Here is a 15,222-nt window from a genome sequence, read left to right on the forward strand (position 1 = left end):
ATCAAATAAACACAGAATAAAGTTACAGTTGAACTGTAAAGCCCTCTCGCTTATACCTTCTTATCCAACAATGGCATTTCTCAGCATTCTTTCTGGGTTTAGCAATGGGAATGAAAAAAACTCCTTTCTTATAGTCACGGTGGCCATATCGAGAGTCACTCCATTATAGTACCATGATATTTGCTGATACAATATTCGGGACAGAGCTCTCTGCTTCACCTCTACACAGCTTGTCCGACCACAAGATGGCCGGACACAGATGCAGTGCCTGTTCTAAATTTAGTTATTTGACGTCATTTGAGGATTGCCCCATTGGTTGTCCCACATGCCAATCCATCTGAGGCGCTCAAGTAACGCCAGTGTCCAAGCTCATTCCTCCGCCTGCTGGCTGCGCATGCACACTTCTAGTGTTTATGTATCCGGTTAGTTTAGCGGTTAGGTTAATGGCTAGCTTAGCGGTTAGTCGTTCATTGTAGCTCCGCTGCTCTCACCGTAGACTTTAAACATGGTTGAGAGCCACAAGAAGTGAACTGTATTCATGTTTATGAGAAGAAGAGGAAGGACTAAGAAATAAGACCAGATTGGATTTGGGAGATTTTTTTCACGTGATCCCCCTGAAGAGCGGTAGAGCAAGGTAAGACGGTCTTGCGCATGTTCAGTTATTCAAAGAGTGACTTGGGGAAATTTCCAGAAAAAATCGGCGACCCTAGCTTTAACAATACCTTTTTACAATATAAATATTATGTATATGTTAATCTGACTATTATAGTATATTGCACAAAACATCATCCATCCCTACATACCTAGGCTATACCTGCTTACCCTTTATTGACAAAAATATATATAACCAAATCTCAAGTTGGTTGGATATATATATATATATATATATATATATATATATATATATATATATATATATATATATATATATATATATATATGCTATTGTGGCCTCGTATTGTTTGTAAGTCTTGAGTGAAGTCAACTGAAATCATACTGATCCCTGAATGTAAATCAATATACTTACCCGTTTACTGTTATACCCTTAATGTTCACCTTATAACATAAAGAAGTTGATGACATGCTGATAAGTAGCTGAGAAAATGTCTGGTAAACCAGAACTGATTGAGTTCTAGTTCTTGGTTTTTGTTTGGCATAAGCCACAAAGAGATTTTCCTGTTGTTCAGCAGCATGGACAGTATTGTGTGATTATGGTGTATATACTGAAAAGGAACTTAAAATGCATCGGGCTATACAGGAGGCAGAATGAGTCTGATTTCACTGAGTTGATAGCATACCTGACTGATGCACAGGGTGGCCCCAGGAAGCTCCACAAATTCAAACTACACCACTTGAACTGCATGTATATGGGTTATGTTATCACAGAGAGTACCATGAAACATTTACAGATATAGCTGGACCCATACAGAGTTTAACAAAGACAAAATTGGCGAAAAATTTGCCTAAATTAATTTACCATCTTGACTCCTTTGACAAACTTAAGCTGTTTTGTTTGATGCAGTTTTAGAATGTGAAATGTTTTACGTTTTAAGAATAAAATGTATTGTTCAAACAACATTTTGACATTTATGCAAAAATAAATAATACACTGTAAGAATGTGATAAGTTTTTGTTATAATGAGATGAATGTGTTTGGTAATGTAAAATTATATTGTTCATGAAACAACGTGAAAAGTACATTATACTATTGTATCTATTATTCCGCATGTTCAGCTTGACATAATTAGATCTTTTATTTTTTTTACGTTTTGTAATTTTTAGATATCTTTTCATTACTTTGGATTGTAAGATAATCATTGACACCATATTGTGAAATTTATATGAAGGACATAGGACAATTGAAACACAATTGATTGTTGGGCTGCATTTATTGCAGGTGTGCAAATTTAAATGTAAAAGAATACTTTGCACTTTTGAGTTTATTAAATAATATGTTTCAATTAACCTTATGAGACAAGCATGGTTTAAAGGAGATGCTACACTTAAATTAGATGAGGTGTATATTGCTCTGTGTGGTTATGACATATGATAGTGGCACAGGACAATATACATGATGTGTGTAAAAAATATTTTTAAATTTAAACCAGTTTTAACAAAATTATTTTACTTTACAAATAATAAATGAATCATTTTGATAATGGTGGCATTGGCTAGCTAACTTCAAGTATGTATTTATCACAAGATTAGTACATGAACACTGTTAGATTTTTTTGTTTGTGATTTCACATCAGATGTGTTCTTCCTCCCATCTCCCTGTGCTTATGTCTTTGTCCTTAGCCATTGACTGTGTTATGTCAGATTGGACTGAGTGGTCAGAATGCAACAAGTCCTGTGGCAAAGGTCACACTATCCGGACTCGCATTGTGACCATGGAGCCTCAGTTTGGTGGAGACTCATGCACTGAAACAATCCAGAGAAAGAAGTGTAAGATTAGAAAGTGCAGTCGAGGACAAGGCAACAGTGATGAGAAGAGACGACGCAAGGAGCAGCGTGAAAAACGAAGGAGCAAACTGGGCAGAGTTGAGGGAGCTTCTGAGCATCCAGGTTAGTAATTGACTTTCAGTCGTTGGATTACTATAGATTTTTTTAATAAAATGCTAATTTGTTTTTAATGGCTGTGCCATCTTTCCTGTATTTCTATCTTTAGGTTGCAGAATGAGGCCCTGGTCTAGCTGGACAGAATGTACCAAAATGTGTGGTGGAGGTATTCAGGAACGACTTATGACGGTAAAGCAGAAGTATAAGGCTGCCCAGTTGTCCAGTTGCAAGGACAGGAAGGAGATCAGGGCATGTAACGTCCATCCCTGCTAGGATGAATGCATAAAAGGAAAGCTGAAACAGGAAGAGACGTGGACTGGGAAGAAGACAGCGCACTGTCGCACAATGATTCAATGCACTCTGTTTAGGGCTGAAATTACAGATTCTTGGATCTGTATGTCTAAATCCAGAGCTCAGGTCATGTGTTGTTTAGATAAAATGAACTTTGCGATCTCTGGAAAACTGTGGATTCAAATTTGCTCCATCTGCTGTGCTTCATAAATTAACTGTGTTAAACATGTATCTTTTTTTTTTTTGCAACATCACTGTAAACTCATTGTGATATACATATCTTGAGAAAGATGATTATGAAGTTATTTGTTAAGATTAAAGAAAACTGCTTTATCCTGTGGTATCCATAAATAATTAAGTGGACTTTGAAGCACAGGGGCCCAGCCATTCCAACAATTTATATGAACTTTTATTTGTTCAGTTGTTTGTAGGACCCATAAAGCCCTGTTGATTTTTTTTTACCCAGTGTAATGGTTGTACATATAGATGCATCTTGATCGAAGACTATATAAATTGGATCGTCATTAGAAAATGTATCTTTTTGCAGTGTAATTTTTGATAAGAATGTGTCAGATTCTTACCAAAGTCTTGTGTAGGTGGTTTCTAGATGTGTCCCCCCTTTTTTTGTTATTTCTGTTCCTCTAACATATTAATATTTTGAAATAATATTACCTTTACAATAAAAGTAAATGTGACAACTTGTCAGTTGGATCTGTCTTTTTGTTCATAGAGTTCTGATCTATAGCAAGAACCCCCCCCCCCCTCCCCATGTGCATATGCTGCCACCAGATGGCGACAAGAGGCTTATAAAAGACGACCTCCTCTGACATCTATGCTCTATACTTGTATAATAATATGTATTTACCACAACAGACAAAAGGTGCTCTTAGTGTATTGTGTCTCCTAAAAAAAATTTAAAACCAGTTAACATTTCATGTATTGTGCTGTAAAAAATGTATCCACTACAAAATATTTCCCCATATAGTCTGGCATTTATCTTGAGCATTTCAATTGCAAAATAAATTAATCAGTTAGATTGGGAGGGGGTGAAAAAAACTAATAATCTGTTAAAACACAGATTCAATGTCAGCATTCAGACATCTTTGGTAGGACTCTGTCAGCATACCACATCTCGACTCAGTTTACCTTGCAAAATCCCTCCAAATCTCTCAGATCGTAACCGCATCTTTTGTCTGCAGACCAAAGACCAGTTCAGGTGACCCAACAAATTTAAATTTTAATAAGGTTTGGGGCACTGCTAGAGATAAGCACCAGGTGTTCTTTTGATGCTGTCTTTGTGCCAAACACACTTTTTGGAGTTGTTACCCGATACTTTATATTTGGAAGCGTGATTTTATTTCACTGTAACACAATATCCTACAAAGTTAAGAACGATTTTGCTTCAGCCTTTTTGTTTTTAATTTGAAATATCATCCTATTTTCTCTTCCATTAGACAATGCTCTTGTACCCATCTCCTGACTGATCCTTTGTAACCTCTCCAAACACTATTAATTTGGTCGAAGGGTACAAAGGTGATAACCACAGGAAAATCCAACTACACCTGAACCTGTGCACACTTACACGCCTGCTGACAAAGGGGGACAGGAAAGAGGGAGGGCCCAGAACTTGTGCTCTGATCGTTAAATTATGGGCAGCAGGAGCCCTCAGCTCTGCTACTTGCGATGTTAGTTTTTTTCACAGAACGCTTTCCAACTTTTTGTGAGATTTGAAGATTCAAAGGGCTGTTTTTATATCAGACTGAAGAGTATGGTAGCAGAACACATGATAGAGAGAGAGACAGGTGGCCAGATGACAACAGACCAATAAGTTGCCCATGTGAATATTTTTAGCTTTAGTCCACTCTTGTCTAATTAGTTATGGCTGGATTTGCTGAATCACTTATATTTTTTCCCAAATGCACAATGTAAACAAATACACCTGGAAAATTGGGTATTTATTGTATGTCATAATGTACAGCTACAAATGGAAAATATTTTGTACTGAATTAGAAAAATACCCAAACAAAAGTGTTTTATTAATTGTAAAACTGACGTGAGTAAACACAAAGTAAACAGTAAGTAAATCATAGTAAAATTATCACAATTTATTGCTAATACGGGAACACTTAATTAACCTGAATCATTTTACAAAATGAAATGATTCAATAAATAAATTGGCATAGAGCCTAATGGTAGTTACACCCTTGCCCTCCATAGAGGGCACTGCAGATGGAGGGGCTGGCTGACTGGTCAGAGAGCAGAATGGATCAGAGACCGATCATCCATTTTAGTTTCAACGATCTTGCATTATGGGAAACTAAAATTACTGTTTCTGATCGAGGGAACCTCATATAGGGCAAAGGAACTGCCTGCGCATGCAGAGGACAGGAATTCCCAAAAGTATTTGACTTGTTATATCTCCCATAATGGACGAGAACAAATGATAGGGACTGGATAATAACAAAATGCCTTATTTTATCTAACATGTTTGCTGGTCTCTTACAAAGCTGAGAAAAGGTAAACTAGTGCACTAAATTCCATAGAATATATGCACCCAGGTGTTGACCTGCCAAAGCTGCCAGCTGGCCTGCACACTTATGGAAAGATTTTATAGTGTGATGGTTTTTGGCCCACATGCAGAACACAATCAGGAGGCAGAGAGCGGTTTAGGATGTTTATTAACAGGGACGGAGGTTCACGGAGATGAAGGCTCACTACGTGAGCGATGGACGAGAAATCATAGGGAGGAAGGATCACAGAGAGGGCGGCCAACAGTGATTAGGGAACCATGACCGATACTCGTCAGGTTCAGGAAACCTAGCCGGGGGGCAACGAAAGACTGATTCAGTGGAGATCGTCTCTGAGGTGGAGCCTGGTGACTGAGCGACAGGTGAGCGGGTAGATGGGACTTGGCGGAGGTCCGAGCAGCACCGAAGCAGGAGGCAGTGGCACTAATCAGCTGGAGGAACCAGGGAGGGTGCAGAAGGGAATTCTTGTCCGGCTTGATAACAGCAAGGGGGCTCGGGGGGAATGCCAAAGCAAAATCTGAGCGAAGAGGTTCCAGGGACTTGACTTGAGACTTCAGAACTCAGAAGAGCGTCCAGAGAGTGATCCAGTGGATGAAGCGATCTGTGAGAAGCAGGAAACATGAGTTAGTACTGGGAACAGGTAAACTGTCGAGGGACAGTGGCCACTGATATGTACCACAACGGTTTAACACTCTGGCGTCTTCCAGCTGACTGCAACCTGCGTTAAAGCTCCAGCCTGGAGCTGCTGAACGAGCCGCAGGTTCGCACCACGCCCACCAGTCAAACTGCAATCACCTGTGAAAGAGGGAGAGAAGAGAGCTCAGGCAGCGTTGGCAGAGATTTGCACAGCACTGCCTGCAGAATCCTGACATATAGTAATTTTTTTTATATCCCCCTGCTTTTCAGTGTAAAATAAAATGCAACTTTACATGTAAAAAAAAAAAGTTTTAAAATGATTTATATCACTGAAACTGCCATATTCGTAAGAGTTTGTATACTACTCTAGATCCAGAAAATAAAGGTACAACTTATTTGTTTTTTTAGATGATTGGCAGTTATTCAAAAAAAATGATTAAAAACAAAACAGAATATAAAACAGCTCAATCGTATTGAAGTATAAGTGTTAGGAACATGGACACAGGGGACCTGAAATTCAAGCCAGACAGTGTTGCATTAAGAAGGTTTACTTATAATGAGACCTGGAAAATAATCAGAGACTCTCTGCAGGAGCATGCTGGTGACAAAGCAGAAGTGAAAGCTGACTTACTCATCACAGAGGAGACAGAGAAAATGGCTGAGGCTTGGTCAAAATCTGAGGGAAAAGTCTATGGTCATGCACAGAAGTCCAAATAGGGCCAAATAAGTCCTGGGACAAGGTAATGCTCATGTCATGATACAAATCCAGGTTGTGGTCCAGAAATCAGAAGCTAGATAGATGTCCAACAAGTACAAGGCAAGTCAGGAAAGTACAGAAACATCACCTTGCTAAAGATAGAGAAATCAAATATGATTGAATATAGTTCTATCAACTATCAATAATCTGGCACCTGCCACAACCCAGTGTCACAAAAAAAAATTGCGTAAAACCCACATTGGTCCAGAAGGGAAAATGTAGCATTGTCACAGTTTGAGTTGCATAATACGTTACCATGCTGCGTTTTATTGGGTCTATTCATTTACATTTCCCAGTGTCACTACCCTCTGTCTCTGGAGAGCTTATAGGGGCAAAGGGAACAGGTGTGTGAAATTGGCTTGGTTCCAGTAACGGTAAAGCAGCCTCGCGGGTAAAGCTGATTAGAATTACATTACATTTCTCTTAAATTTTTTGGACTTAACAGGATTCAGAAACTGTAAGTTGGTGTTTTTTCTATATTAAACTTTGCTCTGTGGGGTCTGGAGACCTGGACACATCCTGCCCATCTCCGTTCTTGAGTAGTGAGTGGCGGGGTCGGAGTGACAGGCTTTCCTCATGTTGGAGCCCCAGGGTCTGGGGTAAAAAATGCATATCACAATGCCTTTTCTGTTTCCATGCCAACACAACCACATTTTGGGAAAGCCTACACACTTCACAGATGATAGAAACATGGTGAGGGAACTGTTACTAGTAAGACTGAGATGTCAAAGACTTGCATTGGAGAATAGTGGTTCAGGAGAGCTGAATAGGTTTAGAAAAAAAGAGAACAAACATTGTGTATTTCTCATCTTTTTGAAGGAATTTGAAGTTGCTTAAGCACTGAACAGGTGTGCCATAGTGCTGTAGTAGCATGTGGCCAATTGTAGCTCAGTTTAGGCTTAAAAACCAATGCTAAGAAATACAATGGTTATGTAAGTAGTGATATTATAATAATTATATTATAATGTCTGTGATCACACACATTAATATTTATATTCTGGGAACAGACCAGGCTGCTAACCTAAATTCTTATCCTTCTTCTACTATTGCTTTTTTATTTTTTTACATCAGTTGTCATATGCAAAACATCAAAACCCATGGTAAGTTTGCATATTTGCCACAAGGATTGAATTGCATATTTTAGCAACCATTAGAAAAATCACATATTTTTCTGACCTTCCAGAGTTTGTTAAAGCAACCATGATCTAGCCACTCTGTACCACTTTGTCTCTGAGGTTTTCTTTTACTTTTTTTTTTTTTTTTTACTTTGCCAGGTGTGTTTAAAAACATGTCTTACATAGCTCGACATTTGAAGATACAAAGCACATTGTGAGGAGCATCACATACATTCACGAATGGGAGTGCCACTTTTGATGTTATGTTATTTTGTTGTATACATAACATGTATAATTCAATTCATTTTCAGTTTATTTATATAGCACCAATTCACAACACATTGTCATCTCCAGGCACTTTACAAAAAAAAGTAATTTCAATCGAATCATACAGAAAGTCAGTTACATTTGTTAATCATCCTAGTTATCAAACAATGCAGTCAAGTTCAGTTTATTTTTTAAATTGGTTAAAAAGTTTTGTAGAAAAACCAGCATATTGCATAAAGTCACACTCCTCCTGGATGGGCATGTAGCAACAGTGACTAGCTAATATGTCTAGGAAAAACAGATGATTAACCACTGAAAGGCAGCACTAAGTGTATCATTTATAGAAGGAGAACATGAAGTTGTTTGCAGCAGTAACTCAGATGTCCTCCTCCAGGACAACGTCCCAGCTAAACAAAATGCTAGGCCAGGTGTAGCTACGAAGAGGAGAAAGGACAGAGACAGAACACAAAGTTAAACGTTGAACTATCAGACAATAATACAACGTTGGAGAATAGTAGGAGAATGTGGCAAGGTGAAGGAAAGTGGTCATTGTGTCCTCCAGCAGCCTAAGCCTATAGCAGAAAACTAAAGAGATAGCTCAGGATAATATAGTGTCCAACTGATTAGGATGACGTATATCACTTTTGCTAAGATGTCAAAAACCTTCTTTTCAAAATCAATAACCTGGAGATGAAGGCTCCCTGGCCTATACACGGTTTATAAATGGTCCTAGTGGTCACATATTCATTAGCTGAAATAAACAGAAAGTAGGTCAGAGTGTATCACAGCCTCCTGAGGTGAGCTGAAAATATATTAGTCTACATAACATAAGATTAAGTAATGTTACTGTCTGGGTCATTGCAGTGAAATTTTAGTTGCACTTGTGTCTAGTCTATTGCAGTAAAACATATGTTGTATTTCCTGTAAATAAAGTTTGTCATTACCAAAAAATTCAGTGAGAACCTGGTTGGCTTACCTGCCGATCAAGTTGTATGTGCTGCAGTGTCAAAGGAGTGTTACATATTAAGGTAGCACAGCTCGCTATGCAGCTTAAAAGGTAAGGTAGATCTGCTATAACGGTATTACACGGAGAAAAACCCCAACAGATTAAACCTTGGATTGTTTGGAGTGCGATTCACTCCTGAAAACAAACTTTGGTTATAATGACAATATTTGATATGTAAGTAACTGTATTATCATTGCACTTCTCTCAGATTAAATCACTACGTACTTTATAATGTAAAGCATACCATTTTTGAATAGTTTTTTTAACTTAACTATTTCTAAATGTAACATCTATGTGCCAAAACACAAAGCAACTTTCAAAAACTGTCTAAACCTTCGAAGGTAGACATATTATTGTTGCATCCATGCAAGTATCATATTTTAGCAATCCATTTAAACAGTATTCATTTTTTTATACATTTCAAATGCTTTCTATTTAATGTGAACACACTAGGAAAGATCAAAATATTTATTGAATGCACTGAGCAGCAAAGGACGCCAGTAGATTAAAGTTTTAAAGGGGCCATGATAACGAGTTACATTTTTTTGAGGTTTTGGGGGTATAATATGGTCCGTTGTGCTCTGACGAGGCCGTGCTAATGTTTAAATTGAATACCAAAGTACCTGCTCAGGGGCAGTCAGCTTTGTTAATTGTCTCAAAAACGATCAGATCAGAAAAATGGGTTGTCTTTCTACATAGGTTGTCATTCTACGTAATTCATATTCTCCAATCACAGTGCACCATCAAGCAAACAGTCTTCCTCCTCCCATTCCCCCCTCCCCTCTTCCCCCCAGCTGATTCACCAGTTGACCTGAGAGGAGAAGGGCTGAACAGTACGCAAATATGGTGGTAGCCAATCAGAGTTAAGTCAACTTGGTGGAGCTGCATTTGACCTGACAAAATAACAGCATGATGTTATTTTTTTAATTAAATTCTTTAGAGAATTTACGTATGCAGGATGAAAGGGTTTATACAGTGATGTCATGGCACGTTTAATAAATTAGTGACAGTGAGTTTATTTTAACTATATTATCAGAAGCATAAAGTTATGTTCAACTTAGATTGAAACTGATTTTTTGTTGCTCATCAGCACACTTTGATTTGCTTTGCCTGTATGGAGGGTTATAGGTCGAGAGTCATTTTTACTATTATCAATGTATTTTCTAAAAAGAAAAACAGAACTGAAAAAAAACAAGTATTTCTAATTTAAATACATGCACTGCATTAATTCCTGTTTAGATATCCATCCAGGAACATAGGAAATTTTAGATTTCATAAACCAATAAACCTCAGGAGTAACATCTATAATATGACAATCACTGCTAAGGCTCTTTTCACAATTTTATAGACCTCTGCAATAATCAAAATACTCAGAGTTTATGAGCTGCTAAAACTTAGAAAGCTGGAATACGACATGAGACGTCAATTAGCATCAGAGCATACTCAAGATTTTTTATTTTATAAACAATTAAAGTCAGCGAGGCAGAGGTAGGGTCTGGGTAAGTGAAGTTTGCGGCCCAGAGACTGGTGATAATCTCCCACAGGGCATGCATCATTATCTGACTAATGTTATGCATGCTTCATTTTAAAACAGCAATGGCTATCCTGCCCAGTGTCCCGTTCATCTTTCCATTGCTGTGAAAACAGCAATAGCTAGAAGAAAAAAAAACACTTTTTTAACTGTGAGAGCACAAATTTCATTGTCATGTTACCTTCCTGTTGCTGAGGACTTTTTTCCCCCAAGAACTCCTTAAGCAGCTATCTAAAATCAATAATCACTCCACAGCAAGGCTTTAAATTATGATATGATGTATGATAGCAGTATGATAACAACCTTATAAATATATTAAGTAGAATGAGCTAAAGAGTCATATTCTCTGTTACTGTAATTTAATTTAATAAAATAATTAGTTCACGCAACAAAAGGGTCAAGATTATATCTAATATAGTATAGTGATTTTTATTTGTGAATACAAACTCATTAGCAGTATTGTTCTTCAGCTTCATCCTGGGAATGATTGAACCTTCTGATGTCAGCTGAAATGTTGATTTCTTCCTTCCATCCAGATTTCTCTGGGTCACAGTGACTCAGAGGGAGACATAGAAAACCACCATCAGATTATCCATCTGTTCTCATATAATTTCTCATTTTTGTCAGCTAAGAAATTAGAACATAAACCCTTGTAACTACGAGTTAAAAACATTAAGCACAAAATACGCAACATAAAGCACCTTATGTTTAAATTGCATCAACTAGTGTTCCTTTTCTGAAATATTGAGCTCACCAAATCCTCAAGGAAGATAATTAATAATTATTACTGTCAGTTAGAGCAATTAGATGTTTTTTAACTGTTTAAAAAACATGTAACCTTTTTTCTCAAGGTTTGACAATACATCAGATTAAATTCCTCTTGCTCTAGATCCATGAGGTTTACCAACATAATTTCCATTTGCAAATTCAGAGATTGACATTTTCTAGTAATCTTTTTTTTCAAGATAGACATTTTTTAAGTCAAATGACTTGTGAGTATCTTCACAAACTTTTCTCAATGGTTTGCTGGAATTATGGCCCAGTCCTCCCACGGGAACTTGTGTAACTGAGTTAGATTTGTGAATCTCCTTGCTTGCACATAATGTACCTTTTTAAGTTTGCCCCCTAATCTTCTACGGGGATGAGATTGGGGCTTTGTGATAACTACTCCAAAACATTGACTTCTTTGTACTTAAGATGCTTTTGAAATAAATTGTGGAAAAATAAATGGGTCAGTGTCAATTAGAGGACATAATATTAAAGAAAAAAAATCAAATAATAAAGTATATTGTTGGAGACTTAGAAATACATACTGTATTATGTTCATTAATTTTTTTCTGTGTATTCACAGAGTACACAAAGCATAGTAATGAATGCAGAAAGTACCTGGTAATAAATTAAATGTATCAACATGAAGCCTTCAAGAAGCTTTTGCAACTGTTCTTTTGGTCTCTACTGATTTATAAGTGATAGGTGGATCACAGCATGGCTTCTTGTATATTACAGTGCATCAAAGTTAATATGACGAGTTTCACAAAGGCATCATGCAGTGAGCTTTTGTGTCATAGGGAATGTAGGGGATGTAATAACATCACAGGAGCCAAGCAAATAACATTCAAAGATATTTCTTACATTTTCAACCAGCTTGGGGGTTCATTTAGCCAGTGTTTATTCTCCTCCTATAAACATGACTCAGTACAAGAACTGTGTTCCAGTGTCCACTCTTAAGTTTATACAGATTGCAACTAACATATCTTAATTAAAGCTGCTCAAGACACCTCAAAGGTAGATTTGAAAGCATACCAGCCCCAGGATCAAAGAGGTTCAATTCAGTTACTGAAACTAGGGGAGCAAAACGGACTATCAGCAAATCAATGAAAAAAGCTACATGGAAGAATTACCTGTTTACCTAAGCTAATGGCTCCCAGAGCAGTTGCAAAGCATGAAATGGTTCCTACAAATGTTTGCTCACATCATTTAAACCCCCTGCTATCTTCTGCTCACTGTGACTCTCCTCCAACACCCTTTTGCTCCTACAGGAATTCGTTATTACAGGTGATAGAACTTCTGCTTCTGTGAACCCTTTTTATTGCTCCTGAAATGGCTTTAATGTTATTCCCTCTGACCGAAAACCTTAAAGCCTCTTTGTACTCTGTTTTTTTTTTAATCTCTTGACAATGTAGACCAGCAGAGCATGTGGGAAGTGTGAATATAGCTTACAGTATGTGTAGGCAGTGGCATAAGGCAAAAAAAAAAAAAAAAAAATGTAGGTCTGTCAGCACATAATCTAGCTCAGTCACCTTCTTTATCTATAACCATTTTAATCTTTCCACCTGTTAAAGAAATGTGGCAGACCTCAATTTATTAATTTTATTCAATGTCACATATGATAAGTGTTTTTGTAAGGTGTAATATCATACACCTACAATAACATATTTTCATTTGCAGATCCATAAGAAACTAATTCAGTAATTCAACGGGTCACATTATTACACTCAGTTGTTTTTTCTTTATGGTTAATACTTTTATTTATTTAATTATGTTAAATCTTATTCCAATTTATTGCCAACTAATTAAAACTTTGTTGTATCATTAGAGTATTGCAAGTGTTGGAGTTTCAGTAATTATAATTTGTAATACAAGTAACGGATTACTGCAGTCCAAATATGTACATCAGTGTCAAGTCATACAATTTCGGACAACCCAGTTGTGAAATAATAAATCACTTTTATTACAATATTCACTCAACTGCAATAAATCTAATTTCTATTAGTTGTATTTTCCCCCGCTGCTACATTTGAGATGAAAATGTTCCTTCTTTCCAGCTTCTGCAGCCGAGGATCGGAACGCCAAGGTCCCCGCCCTCGACTGCCACCCATTTTGCATTGCACCCGACTCCTTTGGCCCCTCCTATAGGTGGTGAGCCTATTGGAAGGGGGACCCATGTCTCTTCTTCGGGCTGTGCCGGCTGGGCTCCATATGTAAAAGCCCGGCCACCAGGCGTTTCGCCAACGTGCCCCACCTCCAGGCCTGGCTCCAGAGTGGGGCCCCGGTGACCCGCATCCCAGCGAGGGAACACAATGTCCATTTATGTAATTCATCATAAGGGGCTTTTCAGGCTGCTCTTTGTCTGGTCCCTCACCTAGGACCTGTCTACCTTGGGTGACCCTACTAGGGCATAAAGCCCCTGACAGCATAGCTCCTAGGGTCATTGAGACACTAAACCCCCTCCACCACGGTAAGGGGGCACTGTACCGATCCATTGTGGAGAAGAGAGAGCTGAGCCAAAAGGCGAATCTCTCTATTTACCGGTCAATCTACGTTCCTACCCTCATCTATGGTCATGAGCTTTGGGTCGTGACCGAAAGAACGAGATCCCAGATACAAGCGGCCGAAATGAGTTTTCTCCGTAGTGTGTCTGGGCTCTCCCTTAGAGGGGGAGGACTCAGAGTAGAGCCGCTGCTCCTCCACGTCGAGAGGAGCCAGTTGAGGTGGCTCGAGCATCTGGTTAGGATGCCTCCTGGACGCCTCCCTGGTGAGGTGTTCCGGGCACGTCCCACCGGGAGGAGGTCCAGAGGAAGACCCAGAACACGCTGGAGGGACTATGTCTCTCGGCTGGCCTGGGAACGCCTTGGGATTCCCCCCGGAGGAGCTGGCCCAAGTGGCCGGGGAGAGGGACGTCTGGGCCTCCCTACTGAAGCTGCTACCCCGCGACCTGACCCTGGATAAGCGGAAGACAATGGATGGATGGATGGATGGATGGATGGATGGATGGATGTTCCTTCTTTCCCACATTAATGACTGGGAAACTATTTAATGGTTTATTTGTGATAAAAAAATGTTGCATTAATAATCTAGTAATATGTTTTAAACATACATCAAATTAATGGCAAAATTAAGTGATTGCTTTGAAACTTCAGATTCCTTTCTAAAAAACTTTGTCTAGTCAAGATCCAATGTTAGATTGCTGTGAAAGATTATTAGCTCCAACAGCCAGTGATTTTTGCTCCCAAAGTCAATATATATTCCACTGTCCAGTATCTGCAAAGGTTTATAAGCTTAAAGAGGATCGGTGTATGAAACTCTTCTTTCCTGTGTTTACCGCAGACAAATCTTACGACTGCTCAGGTTTATCTGATGTTTTTTTAGAAGCACAAAGCTTTAAAATAAATAAGCTGAAAGCAGTCCTTACTGCAGCAGCTAACACATATAGTGGATATATATTTACATACAGGACCTTAATTTGAAGTTGTCATTTCTGAAGACATGTTAGACTTCTAAGACTTCTGCGTAAGTGAAAAAAATGAAAACGCCTTCCATCGCTGCACTTGTTGTTTGAATGTCTTACTGTTTCTAGGATAAGTGGCTTGGGAATACAAACTCATTAGCAAGCCTCAGTGAATCTGGCACTTCTGCACATCCATCCACCTCCAACATCCAATGAAACAGAGACAATACATCAAATGTTGGTTAAACGAACAAACTGATAGTGTATCGTTATGCTAGTTCTAGTGTACTAAAGGACACAGACA

The 15,222-nt window shown here is 38.3% G+C and overlaps 1 protein-coding gene across 1 annotated transcript in view; it reads left to right on the forward strand.

Annotated features, from left to right (window-relative positions):
• The window catches only part of spon1a (spondin 1a), an 84,271-nt gene extending 80,719 nt beyond the window's left edge, over positions 1 to 3,552 (forward strand). Inside the window, exons 15-16 of the mRNA XM_012855129.3 lie at positions 2,299 to 2,565; positions 2,669 to 3,552. Coding sequence (XP_012710583.1) covers positions 2,299 to 2,565; positions 2,669 to 2,832 — 431 coding nt within the window. The 3' untranslated portion in view covers positions 2,833 to 3,552. The remainder of the gene's footprint in view (positions 1 to 2,298; positions 2,566 to 2,668) is intronic.
• Positions 3,553 to 15,222: the final 11,670 nt, after the last annotated feature.

The sequence above is a fragment of the Fundulus heteroclitus genome, chromosome 4, assembly GCF_011125445.2.
Source record: "Fundulus heteroclitus isolate FHET01 chromosome 4, MU-UCD_Fhet_4.1, whole genome shotgun sequence".
NCBI classification, from domain to species: Eukaryota; Metazoa; Chordata; class Actinopteri; order Cyprinodontiformes; family Fundulidae; genus Fundulus; species Fundulus heteroclitus.